Raw genomic sequence first — 20,238 nt, 5'->3', positions numbered from 1 at the left:
AGGCAAGGAGTTATGGCTTTTATGAGATTTACAAGTAGATACATGATGTCTCCAAATATTAAAAATCACCCAATTCAATGTTTATTTTTCACAAGAGAGCCAAGGAGAAATGATTTGTTTGGGTCTACCATTTATACCATTAAATAGTACCCCCCAACTCCTTTGCAGTAGTCAGCCTTGAACTCAGGGTCTTTCCATTGAACTATATCTTTAGCCCTTTTAAATTTTTCCTTTTCTAAGACAGGGTCACCATAGGTTGCTGAAGTGGGACAGGCTGAGTTTGAACATGCAATCCTTTTTCCTCATCCTCCCAGAGTGTTGGGATTATTGGCATGCACCACCACACACCACTTTAATGATGCTTCCTAACAACAAAGTTGTTTTTACCAGATTCTGCTGACTTTTCCATCCCTATGTCTTCCTCTTCTTTCTTTGCCTCACAGGCTAGCTGTATTGCTTCTAGCTACCTGACTGTGCTCAGGGTTCCTCTGAGTCTTTGCAATGCAACTCTGGCTGCAGGAACACTTTCTTCACTTACATCGTTCTCAAGGGTCTCACGTGAAATGCCACTTCTCCTGGAAGACTGTTTGCTTTTGTAGTAGCTCCTCTCTGTGCCCCATAGAACCCTTACTTCTCACCTCATAGTGCTTGATAACTGCTGTAGCTTCTGCTACTGGTCTAGGTGGACTATTAGCCTGAAGATCTATGCATAAGAGTGTTTCTCTTATCAACTCTGATTCCAAAATATGTGCCAATTGTCAACTTATCTCATTCTCCATGGTTAACACTGAATTCATAACTAGCAAGAACCTTCAATAAGCCTGTAACCTAGCTTCTGATCCTCTGAATCAATGCACTTCAGCCTTTGTAATCAACTGTCCCCACAAAAGCTACTTGATCCTTTAAAATATGATATGATTATGCTGTGGCTTAATTCCTTCAGAGGATTTCCATTGCATCCCCACAAGGAGTGCAATCATTATGTAATACAAACACATAGTAGTAAGAAACTGAAAAAAAAGAGAAAAATCCACATCAACATTATAAAGTCCTGTTTGATCTGGTCTCCACTGGCTTTCATATCTCATTTTTCTAATTTTCCATTTAAATTTCTTTCTCTGATTGCCTCCTCACTGCTAGACATTGTACACACTCTTTACTACCTCTGGAATGCTCTTTCCTACTTTACCCCTCTAATTCACACTTAATGTTGACTTCCTCAGAGGCAGTTTCCCTGATCTTGAATCCAAATTAGTTTTCTTTGTATGTGCATTTGTGTATGTATATATGTATCTATCGATGTCAGCCATAACAACTGTGTTATAAATTACATGCAAGTAGGAGCCATATCTCCTTTGTTTACTTCTGTCTACCCGGGTCTAGCATTAAAGCCTAGCATAGGCTGCAGCAACAGAGGTGCTTTGTGTATAGCAGTGACCAGACATTAACACACCACCTTGTACACAGCCTGCTCTGAATTTGCTTTCTCTTGAGGATATGTACTTCTTTAGAATTTGTGCCTTAGGCCTCCCCTTTGCCCCCCCTGTATTCCAAGTGCTTCCTGGCAGTGTCTAAAACATGGGTCAATATTATTTCCTTGTAAAAAATTAAGTTTATTGATACATTTTAGGTACACATGATGATTTCATTCATCATAGGGAATTTGTACTGGTGTATGATATAACGATTCTTGTTTTTTTTTTTTTTTCCATTCCCCTTTCCCCTTTTAAATCCCTCCTCACCTTCTTATTTACAAAAACTTCATTTCCATTTTTCCTCTTTTTTGTTTAATATAATTTAATAAGGAAATGACAGAATGCCTGTCCCTATACTCAGAGTCTTTTAGGTTGACTTTGATTTGACAATTAAGGCTATCCAAATAGCTTACTAGTCTGGGCACTCTTAATGAGAGTGCTACCAGAAGAACATAAAGAAAGATGAAAAATGACAGTCAAGGAAGCATTTATTGTTGCAGCCAGGCCAAGTTTTCCCAGTGCAGAGGTTCTGGTTGATCTTGTTTGTTACCCCTACTCCAGCTGGAAGGTCTCAGAAGGCCTCGCTCCCGTCTCAGCTCCAAGTCACATGGTCCATACCCTGTAGGCCCAAGTGCTGTGTGGAATTGAGGCCTTAGCACATATGGGGAAGACGGGGCCCTGCCTCCTGCATGGGGGCCACACATGCCAGCTCTTGAATTCAGAGAGTGCAGCTCGGAGGAAATGTGCCCTAACCAGAATCCAAAAATTTGACCAGTTGGATCAGTCTTCCCTATGTGGAGATGGAGACGTGAGGAAGGTTTTAGGAAGAACAACAAAGGCTAATCCCATATTAAATATTACATATTTATAAAGACTGTTCTTTTGCTAGCTGAGAAAAAGTCAAGGTGTTGCCTGAGGCCTTTAAATTTCTAACATATCGAAGAAAATTCCCCACAACACCTAATCTTTATTGAAATGTATTAAATCAATCAATATTTAATTCAACAGGCATATTCATTTGGCCTGTGATCCACATGGTTCCTTCAGGTAGTGGGCCCAGCCTGCCACTTCAGGGCATCTCTAAGCACATGCTTCTCTTTGTATTTGGCTGAGTGAAGATGAGTGGGATCAGAAGAGTTGTGAGGACACAGCTCAGGACAGAGTTGCCTTCCTTGAGCAGCACGGATTGAGCCTCTAACTACAGATGCAGAGCAAGATGGGGCCGCCATAGACAAAGCCCCTGCAAGATGTGAGGTGCAAATGGAAAAATGCTTTATTTTGGTTGGCAGCCTGAGCAGCCTGCAAACAACAGCAAGTTTGCACGCACAGGAAACCAAGCCGCCTCATGAGGGTAATGAAGAGAAGACAAAACCCCTCAGCTCCAGCACATGCCTGTACCCAAAAGAGAGCCAGATGTCATCAGCAAAGTAGTCAGTTCCATTGGGGACCCGGAGTGGTGGGCTGGCCAGGACTCATGGTGGGATAAAGCGCCCAGTGGGATCCTACCAAAGGGGAGTCCAACACTTATTTGGCACAGATGTAATCACTCATCAGGGTCTCAGAGTCGAAATGTTGGCAGATCACCAGGTAACAGTTCAAGATGAGACGACTAAGCGTCATTGGTTGTATAAGGGAAGGAGGGCCAGGCTTGCATGCGTAATTGGTGAATGAGATGTGGTCTTCTGTAAGGGTGACGACAGGCATCTTGGCAACGAATCTGAAAACAGCATCTCCAGGAATGATGTCGTCTACAAGATTAAGCAGGTCTGTCTTCAGGTAGTGGGCCATACAACTAAGCATAATAATTAGTGGGCTCTTCCAGTGTAGGTCCCTGTCAACTTGGATCATTGCAGGATGTGGACAATGAAGAGGCTCAGGAGGATAAAGTCTTACTTGAGTTTAGTTTCCAGAGTTTGTCCTTAACTACCTGCTGAGAGAAATGAAACTGAATTTGTGAATGGTCAATAGATCTCGATCATCATTTAGTCAATCAATAAAATTATATTAGGCATATAACATTTCCTTACTTTCTGATAATACACTGATACGTATTTCTGCCTGAAATTAGTACACAAAGAGGGATAGGAAGCAGGATAATAATAATATGGATGATGTTAAACAGTAGCTCCTTTCCCAGCCTCCCCACCTCCTCCTTTGTTTTTGAGACTAGGTCTCATTAGGTAGTTCAGGCTGGCTTTGAACTCACTAGATAGCCCAAGCTTGTCTCAAACTTGCATTGATCCTCCTGCCTTGGTCTCTCAAGTGCTGAGATTATGGTCATGCATGACCATGGTCAGTCCCAGCTTCCCTAAGTAGGTTTTACTGTTCACATAGATAAGAAAAGGAAGTTTAATTAATTCTTCTCAGGAGCACATGGCAGAAGCAGTTCTATGCTGAGCCTCTCAGACTCCAACTTTCATGATGCTGCCATGGTTTAACTTAAGCAGAGAGCCACATATTTTAGGGGAATTTGTGGGGGTAGGAAGAGTGGAGAAGATCTCAGGGAATAAATTCACCATGAGAAAATTTCATATATGTTAAGAACTCTTGCTTGAATATTTATGGCCCTAGGAGTCTTGGTTTAGTATAAAATACCAGAAAAGAGGTTTGGCTTTTAGTGTCTTTAGAGAGTTTATTTCATTAATGAATCTAAAAGTAGTATGGCACTGGATCACACATAGCTCCACTTGTGACACAAGTGTTATTTGCCTTCCTGTACACTTCTGTAGATTACAAAAACTCTCTTTTTCTAGTGTCACTGACCCAACTCTTCTAATGTTCTAATGCCATAAAATGGGGGTGAGAAATGATACAGAAGGAGACAGAATGCCTCCACTTACCTTCCTAGCTTTTAACTTAATTTAGAGATATGTTGATTTTGTCCTCTGAGTTTTTGGCATATTGTAAAATTCTCCTACATATTTGAAGGACTGGGTTTCATTAGACAACTTTTCTCACACCTAACACCACATATTCAAAACTACATGGTTTCTTCTATCAATGAGAGGAAATATAGAAAATATAATATGAGAAATGAAAATTACCATCTAGTTATTTCATTTAATTGCCAAATAATAAGATGTTGAGAACTTGGACAAGGTTTATTTGGGACCACCTATTAGTCCAGACAACCGGTGTTAAAGAGGAGGTACACAGCCATTTTCTCAATGCTGGATGGAGCCAATTTAACAAAGAATACTTGCTAAGGTAAGGAACCCTGATTCCAAGGATGAAGATGACAAACAGTCAAAGGGATTCTCTATTGACATTACCTTTGGTTGTTATAAAATGGATGCACCAGAATGTGTCATCTAGCCTTCCCTTCCTTTAGCAGTTAATCTAAAAAATTAATCTTAAGTCTCCAAATATTTTCAATAATTGACTACCAGCATCTCATATAAATCTAAACATTAGTAAAATTATCCTTGTACGTATGTGTTTAAATTTTTCAATAAATTAAAAAATAGTGTTAGTATATGTCTATAGTACAAATGATTACATTTGTGTTGAGAGTTGGTCCATGTACATATTACATATTACATCTTAATTCTTTTTCTCTTGCTCACATTTCTTGCTCCTCTATTTGTAAAGAAGTCCATCTCCCTGTTTCCTATTATATATATTTTATTTTGCTCTTCTTTTATATTTTGGATTTCTCCTATAAAAGAAACCATGGAAATAATATTTGTCATTTTGAGCCTCAGGATAATTTTGTTGGTTGGCTCCTTTAAAGTCTAGGATAACTTATCTAATATCACGCAGTTACAGATTATACTGTTGTTGCAAATGAATTTTTGTTCAGCATTTTGCACTGAAATGTTTTGTGAAAGCAAAGGGAATTAGAACTATAAGGGACACACACTTTCATTTGCTTTATATAATTTAATTTACACAACTATATGGGCTATTATCGTCTAATACACAACTGGGAAAATTGGATTTACAATTTGGATATAAAATGTCTCCCAAAGGTTCATGTGTTGAAGACTTGAAGGAGATTGGATTGAGAGTGCTTTAGATTTAGCAGGCAGTAATCACTGACTGGATGGGGGGTTTGGTGGTAGAACATAGTTGAAGGGAGTGTGTAATGGGGGATGTCTTTGAAGGCTCTGTCTTTTTTTTTACTCTCTCTCTCTCTCTCTCTCTCTCTCTCTCTCTCTCTCTCTCTCCCCTTCCCTCTCCTTTCTTACTTTAATGATGTGAGCTATTTTCCTTTATTACAACCTTTCAACACATTGATTCTGCTTCACCACCAGCTTAAAAATAGTAGGCCCAGCCACATATGGACTGAAACCTCTAAAGCTATCAGCCAAAATAAGCCATCCCTCTTTTAAATTGCTGTTTTCATATATTTTGTCAGAATGATGAAAAGCTGAAGGAATACTGTAACACACAATAGGTCTAAAAAGAATATCTCAGAGCTAGGGTTTATGTTAATCTGAACCAGGTACCTGATCATGGCACTGCTGCTTTATATGATCATGAAACATGGAACTTATGGTTTTTTTTTTGTGGAACCAGGGATTGAACTCAGGCCCTTGTGCTTGCCAGGGAAGTGCTTATTCTACTGAGCCATCTCCCCTGCCCCTAACCTATGGGTTTTGAATATAATATAATGGCTTGTGATAATAATACCGATGAAAACTCCCAGCTTTCCCAAAGATGATCCATAAAGCATGGGGAGAGGATCAAAAGCTACAAAGCTGAATTGTTTTAAATAAGAAAAGAGATAATAAAAAGATCAAATTAACAATCTGCTCAGTGAGCTCAAAAAAGAAACAAATATTTTTTAAAAATAATTTTATTAGAAACAAAAAGCAATGAGAGTTTCAAAACCAATTACTAGTACAGTTTCAATAATTAATATATTGCATATTGTTGTCTTAGTAGTTATTCATTGTACAAGATGAAGACATGATATCCTGTCCACAAACTCTACTAGAACAAATCTCTCTAATCATTGAATTAAGAGAATGCAGCTGTATATCTATCCTAACTATTTTGAGTATACAGATACAAAATGGTCATTCATTTGTATCTCTCTTTTTTGTATAATTTTGTCAGAGAAGGACATTCCATTGTTATTTAAATATTGTAGGTGGGTTAATTCAGCAAAATATTCCAATATAGTCCAGTAGTCCATAGCAGTAGTGAGTTTTCTGTAAGACTGGCAATGTCAGAAGTTGTTGACTTGAGCCTTTAACAGTTCAGCATAATAATATGGCTTTACATTTTATACTTCGTTTTTATACTTTTCTGCTGGATGGTTAAGATCAAGATAAAGCAAGACCTATAAACAAGAAATATAACTTTTGTATCTGATAAGGTCAGTCAAATCCCCTCAGGATTTATCCTGAAACCCTGTACCACAGTTTGTAGATCCTTTGTCAGTGTCAGCCATGTGGATCAGTCACGGCAATTGCTTGATCAATTTTCTCTCCATAAAAACCTGAGAGAAATTTTCTCTTTTTGTGACTCTCCTTAGGCACACTCTACATCATTGATTACTTTCTTCTGTGGCCCTATAATCTTGATCAGACAATTTGGGACACAACTGAGTTATATGATGTTACACTACAGGATCTCCTATGTCCTGAGTCTTCACTGAACTTTGGCTAGGGCCAAAATGTTGGCTGTTCTTGCAGCCCTTCTTTTTCCTCTAATTTTTGGTCTGTAAACTTAGGTTGTTAATCTTCCAGAAGAGAAGCTCATTATTATTACCCTACAACGCAGGCAGTTGAGCTTAACTTCACTATTTGTCTGAGTATCAAACATCTTAGGCGTAACATGGAACAGGTATTTTCCATCAAGTATTGATATAATAAACTTTAAGTCCATCCAGACTATGAAGAAAAAGATAAAAAAATAGTAAAAAAATAGGAATAAATATTTACATATTTTTACACAGAAATTTAGAAATCTAATCATATACAGCCTTGTATCAGGACAGTCTTGTTACATTTTTTTCTTGTCTCTTGTTTTAATTTATTACCCTTTTTTATAAAAATAGAAATGTATAACACAATTAAAATGAAAGCAAGAGCTTGAGGATTAGACAGCTGAGAGAGGGCATGGAGAAAAGCTAGGAAACATGACAGGGACAAAGCTCTACATTTATATGCACAAGATGGCTGAGATAGTGATCCTGAGAATCTTCAGCATGCTTTGAAACTAGCAGTTGATTGGTACAATTCTCACCCTGACTAACTATATAATGCTGATACCTGTGAACTAAGCAACTGCACTGAAAATGGCAATGTGTAATGTTAGGGTCATGCTTGGAGTGCCTGTCAATCTGGTCTTCTGAATACGGGCTGCTTGTCATGTCATACCAATTAATGCCATACTGTTTCTCAAGTAAATGTTTAGCTAAACAAATATTGGGTATAGTAAAATGATCAGGGAGTTTACAAAAGATATTAATCATCTCACCAAGTAAAACAAAATGATATAAAATACAAATGATGATCAGTTTAGCAAACAATAAGAATCCATGAAAAGGTTACAAGCAGAAATCCAGGCAATTGAAAATTTTATTGTAAGTATGAGCAGTGGAAATGACCAATGAATGGACAGAGTGACACAATTAAAAGACAGGGTTGAGTGAAGCACATAGAATTCCAAATAGCTACAATCAGAAAAGAATAAGGTTCTACAATCTGAGGTACAGGATCTCAGGATAAATCCTGAGGGCATTTCACTGACCTTCTCAAACCAAAAAGCTACAACTCTTGTTGCATAGGTCCTGCTTTACCTTGGTCTTAACCATCCAGTAGAAAAGTATGAAGATGAAATATAGGAAGTAAAGCCATGTTGTTATGTTGAGCTGTGGGGGACTCACGTCAATAATTTCTGACATTGCCAATTAAACAGAAGACCCAATGCTATTATGGGCTTCTGTACTCTTTTAGAATATTTTGCTGAGTTTACACACCTATAATATTCAACAACGGAACTTAAAAAAAATTGGGGTATAACTATGAATGTCCATTTTGTATCTGTGTATTCAAAGTGGTTGGGATAGATATATAGTTGCATTCTCTTAATGAATAGAATGATTTTTTCTAATGGTGTTTGTAAGTAGGATCACAAGTCTGCATCTTGTACAGCAATTAACCACTAAGAAGAATATATGCAGTGTATTATTTGTTGAAACTGTACTTTCGATTTGATTTGAAACTGTCTCATTGCTATATGTTTATCAATAAAACTTTGAAAAGAAAAAAAAAGAATCTCTTTACAACACATCACATTCATAATTTCATGAGTTCAACACAAAATGAGAATCTTAAAAGTTGTTGGAGAAAACCATCAAATCACTTATAAACATAAGCTGATTAGAATTATAGCAGATTTCTCAACCTACACCCTTAAAGGCAGAAAAGTTTGGAGTGAAGTCTTGGAGTGAAGTGCCTCAAGCTCCCCTCAACACTCTTCTCCTAAAATATAGCCCACATGGATATAACCTACTAATGTATCTCTCATAATTGACAGATAAATAAAATCTTTTTATTATAAAGACAACATTTGGGATAACATTAAAAATTCATTACCACCAGTGTTATAAGTTCAACTAAATTCAGAAATTTTAAATATTTAAATATTGCCTACCTCTTTCTACTTTGAGAATTTTAATTATATGAATATAAGTTTCTTGATTTTGACACAATGAACTGTTATGTGACTGATCTGTAAATTCTTCTTCATTTTTATTTTGGACAATTTTTATTGTTATATTCATTTAAGGTTGTATAACTTATTTACAATGTGCAATCTATTATTAATCTCATGTGATGTATTCATTTCAGAAATATTACTCTGAAAATCACTCTGTCTATATCTTATATTTTTTTACATTTCATTATTGGTCTACAATTTTTAATATGATATGTAATTATCAATTTTCAATAAAGTTAATGAAAAAAATAAATTCATTATCACCAAACTAGAACTCCAAAAAATCCTCAAGGATATCTTAGAAAGAAACAATGAAGGTAACAATGTCAAAATGTTTAATAGAAAGAGTACCCCAGCCAGGATGAGCAGTAAAAGAGAAGGGAAGAAATGGAGAACCAGAAAAAGGAAAATAATACAATGATGGGAATAAATCAATATCTTTCAGTAATAACTCTCAATGTGAATGGTCTCAGTTTCTCAATCAAAAGTCACTGATTGGCTGAATGGATAAAGGAGGCCCATTGGTATAATGTGCACAAGAAACATATTTAAAGCAAAGAGAAAATCAGACTAAAAATAAAAGGATGGGAGATTATATTCCATGCAGTGGGAACCCTCAAACAAGCAGAGTAGTTGTCCTATTTCAAACAATGTGGATTTCATGCTAGAACGGATCCAAATTGAGCACCTTATAAATACCTGTTAAATTCATTTGTTCAAAAATATAGTTCAATTCTGACATTTATTTGTTGATTTCTGTATAGTGATCTGTTTGTTTGTGAAAGTAGGGTACTGAAGTCCCCCATTATGATTATGTTGATGTTTATCTGATCTTCTGTGTGTAGTACTGTTCTATGAAGTTCAGTACACTGGTGTTTGGTGTAAATATGTTTACAATATGTCCAACCCAACATCAATAGAATATTAATAGTCTTCTCAGGAACACGTGGGCTTTTCTAAAAAAAAATAGAGCTTGTATGAGACAATAGAGTCTGATGAAATGCAAAAGAATTAAAATCATCCCACATACATTATCAGATTATACCATAATTACATTAGGAATAAATGGTAAAAGAAACTACAGAAATTAAACGACAGAGATTATGTGAGCATATGAAAATTAAACAATATTTTCTCAAGTCATCAACGGGTCTCAGAAAAATTAAAGAAAAAAATTGACAGTCATTAGAATCAAATTATAATGTCCATAAAATGCTCCAGAATCTGCAGGATACTATGAAAATAGTTGTAGAAAGGAAATTTGTAGTTGCCAAGGTCAATATTAGAAAAACAAGGTGTGCATAAGTAAATAATTTTTAAAATCATTTTAATCAATTTAATTAATTAATTAATTAATTGGGTACAGATTCTCACTAAGCAACTCAGACTTGTAGTGATCCTCCTGTCTCAGCTTCCCAAGTGCTGGGATTATATACATGCACCACCATGCCCATTTTTGGTGGCTGGCACAGCGAGCCAGGGGGTGGGGGGTTCTGGGGCCAGCATAGCATGTGGTACCAGGGATCAAACCTGGGTCCTTGCACTCATAAGGCAAGCACTTGGACCACCAAGCTATATTCACAGCCCCAGTAAATATTTTAATCACCTCAAAGTCCTAGAAAAACAAAAACAATCCAAATCTGAAAGTAGCATAAAGAAAATTATTACTATGGCATTAATCAATGAAATTATTTGTGGACAAAGTGGTCCTCTAGAGAGAAGATCCAACAAATATTCCAAAAGACTCCAAGAATTAACAATTAAAATCATTAATATAGCAGAATACAAAATCAACACAGAAAAATCAATAATATTCTTGTACACCAACAACAAACTCACTGAGAAAGATGTTAAGAAAACAACACTATTCACAATAGCATCAAAAAATTAAGTACTTAAGAATCAGCCTAACCAAGGAAGCAAAAACTTCTACAATAAAAACTGCAGTACTCTGAAAAAAGGGAATTGAAAAGGAGATTAGAAAAACACAGACATATCCCTTGCCACTGAATCAATATAGCAAAAATGCAAAAGATGAAATGCAAAAGAAAACTGCTATACTTCTGAAAACTGCTATACAAATTTAATGCAATCCCAAACAAAAGTACCAACAGCATTTCTCACAGAACTAGAGAAATAATCCTTAATTTAATATGGAATAGAGTCTCAGAGTAGAGAAAATAATCCACAGCAACACAAATAAAATAGGAGACATTACAACTCTGGACTTCAAATTGTATAACAAAGCTAAAGGGAAAAAAAAGATACTGGCTCAAAACAGACGTGTGGATGGATGGGACAGAATAGAGGACATAAAGAGCAATCTTGCATATATGCAGATATCTGATCATCAACAAAGGGCCCAAAACATATACTTGAGAATAGATAAACTCATTAATAAATGGTACTGGAAAAACTGGCCAGCCACATGTGGAAGATTGACTCTAGACCCGTTATCTCTCGCCATTGTTAAGCAAAAATAAAAATGGATCAAATATATAAATATTAAAACAGAAATACACAATCTGTTGGACTATAAAATAGGAAGAACTCTTGAAGACATCAATGTGTGCAATGACTTTATGAGCAGAAGCTCAATTGGACAAGCATCAACAAAAAGAATCACATCAATTTAAAAATCTTTGGGACAGCAAAACAAAGAACCAATACCATAAAAAGTCAGCATAATAAATGGCCAATTTGTTTTGCTAGATACTCTTGATTGGGCTAATAGGTAGAATACATGAAGACTCACAAAACCTAGACATCCCCCCACAAATAAAACACTCAATAAAAAAACAGGCAAATCAAGTGAATATTCACGTCTCACAAGAAGTACAAATGGTCATAAATATATGAAAAACATCGACTTTGCTTGCTACTAGAGAAATGTAAATTAAGACAACGTTGAGATTCCATCTTACTCAGAGGAATAGTTATCATCAAGAAATGAAGTAATAAAAATGCTGATGAGGCTGCAGAAAAAAAAAAACCCCTAAAGCTAAGTGAAATAAATTAGGTGCAAGAGGTTACATATTGTATCATTTCTTTCATATGAGAAACAAACTATGCAGAAAGCCCTACATAAAAGATAAACAATAAGAAACAGAGAGGTAGAATTTATGGAAATGGGCAGGGGATCCAGAGATGTGAGAGAGGGAGGGAGAAGGGGAGTAAAAGCACACTGTGCACGGCTCTAGTCGTGCATGTGTGCTGATTCCTAATAATGAATACACTCATTATGCCTTGTGACATAACCTGTTCTTATATTACCTAAGCAAGAGTTCTTAGCATTTGCTCAGAAAGCAAACATTTTAATGAAATCACATTATCCTCACTATTGCTGTGGCCCGAAGAACATTCTGTGATACATGTCAAGCTTGCCCTTAGGAATTTTCTCTTCTTGTAATTTTCAGGGTCCCAGAATAATGATCAGTACATACAGTATTTTAATAATGGTTGCCTTTTATGTAATCCTAAGTATAACTGGGGGAAATCACCCTTTTTTTTGTGGAACTGGGGATTGAACTCAGGCCCTTGCGCTTGCTGGGGAAGCGCTTATTCTACTAAGCCATCTCCCCAGCCTGCCATTTTTTGTTTTTACTAATTATGTATTCACTTAGGCATTTACCTGTTCTATACTCTACTTGGGTATCTATTAGCAAATCATGTTCAAATTTGCAAATAAGACTTCCTTTTATTTCTATTCTTGCTGGGTTTTGTTTGTAGTAATACCACAATTTACCCAAAAATATAGGCTCATATCTTGGGGATTTGTTTTTGTCTGTGGGCATTTCTATGCTAAAAACCAAATGGTAGTCTCGGGCCTCCTACGGTGAACAGAATCTTGATTTTTGGCATTTGAGATCTTCCTATATTGCACTGATCCAAATTTCACTGTGGTCCAAGTTCATGCTGCTGTCCTGTGGGGAGAGACTTTGGGATGCTCCAAGAGCCTGTGCAAGTTTTCTATGTGACAATCTCTCTCTGAGCTCAAAGCTTTGATGTGGAGGGTGCAAGAGCATAACAGCGACCTCACTGTAGCAGTCCATGTTTTTCCTGTCTTACCTTCTTATCTACAAATGCCAGCATGCACTACTCATGAGTATGTCCCCAGGAGTCAGGAGTTCTGTGCAGAATCCAGTAGAGGTTCCAGGAAAAAATGAGAAGGGGATCTTCTTCTATTCAATCTGCTATCATAGTACAAATGTTTATTAAGAATAATATATAGCTGTAGACAGAGCCCTGAAGAAAAGACACAATGTCTGTACTTTTTTTTGAGTTTGCATTATAATGTATGTACGGTGCATCAATGTGTGTTCACATAAGATGAGAAGATGGAAGGTAAGAAATATACGTATAGTACTTCATAGGTGTTGTTGATACTTCACAGGAATAAATGCTCTTGATGCAAGAAAGGCCACTTTTGTGATTGGCAATACCTCTCATTTGGTAGGAAACTGAAATGTGCATAACATGGCATAGTTCCAGTAAGTCAATGTTATTATCACGAACTCCATGGAAAATGCAGGGTGGGTAATTTGCTTTAGCTACAAAGCCTGATCTCTGGGGAGAACACTGAGAAAGTATAGGTCTTCCCAATTTTAATCAGGTCCCTAGGATTTTATAACTCACAAAACCACTTGGGTCATATTAGCAGGTAATGGCTTGGGTATGACTCAATTCTACTTACCACCCCCAGGTCAGAGAGGAAACTGGGCAAAGCTATCGTCAGAAAATCTAATCTGTAATTCACAGCTTCTGAGAGGATTGGAGACTGAGGTCTATGTTCTGGATCCCTTAGCTCAAAATTCATCCAAAACCCAAACAATAACCACAGTAGAATTATTTCTTTTCTGGTCTGTTCATTTTTAAAATTAGTCCGAACGATTTGTCCCTCCAGAAGAGCAGGGAGGAGGAGTCAATAAGGTCCGGCCCTGAAGAACCAGTGCCAAAGGGTGAGTCTTGGACTGCAGTCTTCCACTGTTCATCTTGTAGACTTCATCTGTGGGTTCCAGTGAGCTCTTGAAATTGTTCATGTCCTGTCTGCTGAGACTTCACTGACCCTGAGTTGGGAGGGGAGTTTTCAAGACAGAAGTGGAGTGGAAATGCTGCAGAACCAGTGGTGTTCCTGGGCTTGCTAAATCTTATCCCCACAGAAAATGCTTTTCATTTTTTTTATATTTTATGTATTTGATACAGGATCTCAACATGCAGCTTAGACTTGTAGTGATCCTCTTGTTTCAGCCTCCCCAGTGCTGGAATTACAGATGTGTACCACCATGTCCGGTCTTGGTGGCCAGCTCGAGGCACCCAGGGTGGTTTGGCATGCTATGCAGTACCTGGAATTGAACCCAGGTCCTTGCTGTTGTGTAGGCAGGCACTTACACCACTGAGTTATATTTGTGACCCCTTGTATGTGCTTTTTTGCATTCATGTTTAATATTTTTTAAAAATGGAAAAAATGAAAGCAAAAGGGAGGGTGATCTCGAGCTCATCCTCCTGTTCAGGGTCTCAATCTCATTATGATGGAGTTTGGCAAAGAGAGCTCAGATCTTATTTTAATGCTGTTTTATTACTATTTCAACCTCACAGGTACATGCCAGGGAAGAATGGCTTCAGGCAATGGCTCTTCAGTGACTGAGTTTGTCCTGCTGGGTTTAACCCAACAGCCAGAGCTCCAGCTGCCTCTTTTCTTACTTTTCTTGGGAATCTATGTGGTCTCCATGCTGGGGAACCTGGGCTTGATGGCTCTAATTGGTCTGAACCCTCACCTACACACTCCTATGTACTACTTTCTCTTCAACCTTTCCTTCACTGACTTCTGCTACTCCTCTGTCATAACCCCTCAAATGCTGGTGAGTTTTGTAAAACAGAACATCATTACTTATGGTGAATGTATGGCTCAGCTCTTTTTCTTTGCTTTCTTTGTTATTAATGAGTGCTTTATTTTGACATCAATGGCCTATGACAGATATGTGGCCATTTGCAAGCCCCTGCTTTACAGAGTCACCATGTCCCATCAGGTCTGCCTCATGCTGATCGTGGGTGGGTACATGATAGGGTTTACCGGTGCCATGGCCCACACTGCCTGCATGCTGAGACTCAACTTCTGTGATAGCAATGTCATTAACCATTACATGTGTGACATACCTCCTCTCCTGAAGCTCTCCTGCACAAGTACTACCCTCAATGAGCTGGTGGTTTTCATTGTGGTGGGTGTCAGTATAATAGTGCCTAATCTCACAATCTTTATTTCTTATAGCTTGATCCTTTTCAACATATTTCTAATCCGTTCTACAAAGGGCAGGTCCAAAGCACTTAGTACTTGCAGTTCTCACATAATTGCTGTTTCTCTTTTTTTTGGATCAGCAGCATTCATGTATTTTAAATCTTCTCCTACTGGGTCTGAGGATGAAGATAAAGTATCTACAGTTTTTTATACCATTGTAGGGCCAATGATGAATCCTTTCATCTACAGTTTCAGGAACAAAGATGTTCAAATGGCACTGAATAAGACTTTGAAGAAAAAGATGCTCCCTTAATACAGTGGTGCCTTGGTTCATGGATTTAATTCTTTCTATGCTTCTGACCACAAACTGAAATGGGAAAGAACCAAATCAAATTCAATTGCTAGGCTCAGTGTTGAGCTTATGGGGAAAGTTGATTTTTTTTTATCCAATTCAGTTTGTGATGAGAATCATGGAAAGAATTCATTTTGAGAGCCAAGGTACCACCGTAGAAGTTATATTGGTCACAGATGGCAAATCCTAGTAAGACACATGATATATAAAGATATAAAGAGAAGAGTAAAAAGTGATGGCAAAATGAAAATAATTGAAACAATAGGGAAAATTTTTATAATTATAGAAATAACTCCACATCTATGGACAGTGTAAGGAAGGGGATGGTCAGTCTGTCACTGTTTCAGGGGTAAGAATAGTTCAGTCTGCTATTCTACAGCTATGTTCAGAAATTATGAAGTTTTCACAATATTTTTAGCAGCACAGTTTGTCATAGCTAAATCTTGGAAACAACCCAAATGCTCATCAACTGAGGAATGCATAAAATAGATGTGGTGTTTTTATACAATGGAGTATTACTTAGCTACAGAGAAAGACAAACTTGAAGCTTTGATAGGTACATGGATGCAACTAGAGGCTATTTTCAGCAGTGAAAGAAATCAGCTGCACATGTGTAAGCATTGCATTGCCTCCCTAGTAGAAGAACCTCAAGGAGCAATTAAAATCTGAAAGGTACACTAGATATAGCAAAAGGGAAGGAAACTGTGCAAAAGGAATAAGCAATTGGAATGAGGGAAAGGAGAAAAGAAAGGACAAAAAGTAAAGGAAAAAAATCATGCATGTACATACACAGGATAGCCAAGATGATGGTACTACTAATATCTATCAGTTTTTTGAAAGTAGCAATTAATGCTTAAAATTTTTACTTTGACCAATTTTACATGCTCACGTCTGGTATTCTGAGCAACTTCACTGCAGACAGCAATGCGCAATACAGCAACCACTGTTGAATCCCTATCATCTTGTTCGTTTTGTTTGAAATTTTGTATCATTTCTAATGCCTTGTCTATTATTTTTAAAAAAATAAAATAAAATAAATTACAAAGTTTTCAGAAAAAACAGCTGTGTGAAAATAAATCCATCAATAGTAAATTTATGAAAATTTAGACTCACACATAGAATTCCTGTGAAGCTGTGACAATTGACTTGGTGCATTCAGAGTCAGTCATTTGCGTATTCATTTACTAAACCTCTGGTGTGCATTGTTAGGGATTTTGTTTTGGGAAAGCCCTTTATTTCCTAAAAGGAGAGGCAGGGAGGGATGCTGTCCTCATTCAGGTCTCTGGTCCCATCTCTTTTTACTCTCAAGGGAATTTTGAGAAGGGAATGTGAAGATTTTATTCTGAGCCTAGTTCCTAAGGACAAGAAAGAGTAAAAACTGCATAGAGCAGTGGGATAAATAAATCCTATATTGAATTTTATCTCTTGGGCTTCAGAGGAAGGATGTGGGTACAAGGACAGGCTATGTTTTCACTGAAAAGAATTTTACTAAAAATGTTTATCAATTATTGGTTGAAGAATTTTTGTTCTTTCCTCAACAGGTTTTATAATACAGTTGGCAATATGCATTTCTCCTTTGTTATTTACATTCTTCTTTTTGTTTCAGAAGTTTGCATAGTGCTAGTAATGTGTTTATTCGATCAACAAATATAAACTGAACATCTATCCTATGCCAGCCTCTCATTTAAAAAATCAAATATGCAGTGACAAAGAAGACAGGAAATATGTGATCTCTCTTAGGGCAAATTGTATACAGCATGGTGAAAACAGGAAAAGAGCAGTGACCGGAAAAATGCAGATGAAGAGCAAAGAAACAAAGATAAGAAAATATGAGAAAAAGGCTAATTAGACTTAGGTTAAGGTGCACTAGCTGTGCACTTAGGTTAGGATGGGTGGTCAGGAAGAGCTTTCCAAAGGAGGTGATATGTGAGCTTCACTCTCACTGGAGAGAAGAAATCAACCCGGAGAGCATTCCAGGAAGAGGGAAGAGCTGGGCAGTCTCACAGGCGGTGACAATCCCTGTGAGTATGATGGACGAAAAGCAGGTCATTGGAGCTGTGGCGCAATCATTAGGAGACCTGTGTGGCATATAATTCAGATAGGAGAGCCAGGGCTTTATAATCCTTGGAAAAGAGTGTATATTATTTTAAGCACAGTAAAAGCAATCCACACGTTATCTGTCACACCTTAAATCTCTTCCCCTGTGCATGACAGGAGCTCGCTGTCATACAGGCTGTCCATGAACTTCTTCTTCTTCTTTTTTTTTTTTTTTTTTTTGTTTTTTGCGGAACTGGGGATTGAACTCAGAACCTTGCACTTGCCAGAGAAGCGCTTATTCCACTGAGCCATCTCCCAGCCTGTCCATGAACTTCTGAGCATAAGTGATCCACCTGACACAGCTTCCCAAATAGCACCTCCTACCATATTATGTAAAAGGTTCCAGGAGCAAGTTTTAATTAAATCCACAAACTAGTGTACCTTAAATAACAACAAGGCTGGGGAGATAGCTCAGTGAAATAAGTGCCTGCCTGGCAAGCACAAGGTCCTGAGTTCGATCGCTGGTACTGAATAAAACAGTTACAACAAACTGCAATGGCCTGTAGGAAGAATGTTTCTTTTGCTAATGTTCTGTGTCTGAGCAGTGAGTCAGAGGCTGCGGAGCGTCAGCTGAAACGGGAGCACGAGTTCTGAGGACGGGCCCTGGCTCTTGCCTTTTCACATTCTCTGCACAAACTTCCCACTGTGAGAAGACTGCTGGATTCGGAACCATGTGACCTGATTTGGTTCAAAATTTTGTAATTCTTATGTACTATCGCCTCTCAATTTCAGTGTCTTCACAAATACTGTAGCAAAATGCTGTGGGACACACAAAGTGAAGTGATGCAATATGAAAAATACTATCTAATTTTAATATGTTTTAAAAATCATATTCCAGGAAGTCTAAGGCACACAGTTCTTTTCATATGCATTTCTTTTGCTGGTTTCTGAACCTTATGTACAATGTGGCATGTCACCATTTCTGGTAGTTCTGACTTGTCATTGAAATACTTGTGCATACCTGATTAGAGTTTAGTACTTTCAGCTCTCACATAATTGCTGTTTCTCTTTATTTTTGGATCAGCAGCATTCATGTATTTTAAATCTTCTCCTACTGAATCTGAGGATGAAGATAAAGTATCCACAGTTTTTTATGCCATTGTAGGGCCAGTTCATTCTGTCACTCTAACTGAATCAGGTTCACTCATAAATAAATATATGTATAAAGTTCATTTCAATTTAAAATTATTTAGATTTTAATATATATTATACATAAACTTAATCCTATAATTTTTATAACTCCAATAATAGTTATCATATAATTAACACATGTACACAAATATGGAAATAAGAACAGTAGGTATAAATCTGGAAATAACTGAGTAAATATACATCATTTGTGGGTTGATTACAATTTTATATTTATCTGTTTATCTATTATAGAATAACACTCTCAAAATCATAAATGTCAAAATATGCACAAGTGGGTGAAGTTGGATCATATTTCAATACTGAGACAAAATAAAAATAATACCCTAAAATAGAAATTCAAAAGGGCAAGTGATCCTCATGTAATCGTGTGGTTGGCTGCCTGGTTTTTCTTTTCTCAGAGATACAAAACATTATAATGTCCTACCTTGGGAAAGATGATCTCAGAGTTTCCCCATAGTTCAATGTTATCTTCATTCTCTTTGGTTAACAATAATTGTCATGGCCTGACTTACACATGTTAAGTCCTAAAACCAAGTACTTCAGCAGGTGACTTTCTTAGAAGACAGGACTTCAAAGAGATGAATAGGTTAAACCAATGCCTTCAGAATGGGTCTCAATTCAATGTGAGAAATATCTTAAGAAGAAGAAAAATAGACACAGATACTAGTGTGCACACAGAAGAAAACTATGTGGAAACACAGTGGGAGGGAGGGAAACCATCTGCAAGCCAGAAAAACAGCCCTCAGAGAAAGATAAGCTGCCAGCACTTTGATGTTAGATTTTCTGACTCTGAAACTTTGAGGAAACAAATTTCTGTTTTGTACACATTCCAGCCCATGGTATTTTGACATAGTGGCCCTAGCAAACAAACATTGACTGAAACAAAGTAAACAAAAGAAAGCAAATACAAAATACAGGCAAAAAAGATAATCTTTGAGCAGTGAAATATCTTGGGGAAAAACTATTACTCTGGAGCATTAAGCCATAAAAGTACAAGTCCTTTAAAATAAAAGAGCATTCTGAAGTCATTTTCTTGAATTTTAACATATTAACAGTATTTACGGAAGAGGTGAAGAGTTTACTTCCCTCATTCTATGTAAATGTGTTGAATGTTTCAAAATTGTTATGAGTAAGTATTAAGCTACCAATAAGTGCAGACATTGAAATTAAACAATTCCGTTTAGAATTACGAAAAAATTTCAATACTTAAGTGTAGTCTTAACAAACATAAGTAGGGCCTGTATCCTGAATAT

At 37.0% G+C, this 20,238-nt stretch overlaps 1 protein-coding gene across 3 annotated transcripts; it reads left to right on the top strand.

Annotated features, from left to right (window-relative positions):
- The first annotated feature begins 5,963 nt into the window (after window positions 1–5,963).
- Window positions 5,964–15,697, top strand: LOC101562338 (olfactory receptor 145-like). 3 transcript variants are annotated; one of them, XM_004636524.1, is made up of 2 exons: window positions 5,964–5,975; window positions 14,759–15,697. In XM_004636524.1, the coding sequence occupies exons 1-2, from the start codon at window positions 5,964–5,966 to the stop codon at window positions 15,695–15,697; spliced, it is 951 nt and encodes a 316-aa protein (XP_004636581.1). The 3 variants fall into 3 exon arrangements, with proteins under 3 accessions (XP_004636581.1, XP_012371294.1, XP_012371293.1); XM_012515840.1 differs by lacking the exon at window positions 5,964–5,975 and adding an exon at window positions 10,389–10,400; XM_012515839.1 differs by lacking the exon at window positions 5,964–5,975 and adding an exon at window positions 10,835–10,846.
- Window positions 15,698–20,238: the final 4,541 nt, after the last annotated feature.

This window comes from Octodon degus, unplaced genomic scaffold (assembly GCF_000260255.1).
Source record: "Octodon degus isolate 3935 unplaced genomic scaffold, OctDeg1.0 scaffold00080, whole genome shotgun sequence".
NCBI lineage: Eukaryota > Metazoa > Chordata > Mammalia > Rodentia > Octodontidae > Octodon > Octodon degus.
The sequence above is the reverse complement of the archived record's forward strand: the minus strand, read 5'-3'. Positions and strand labels throughout refer to the sequence as shown.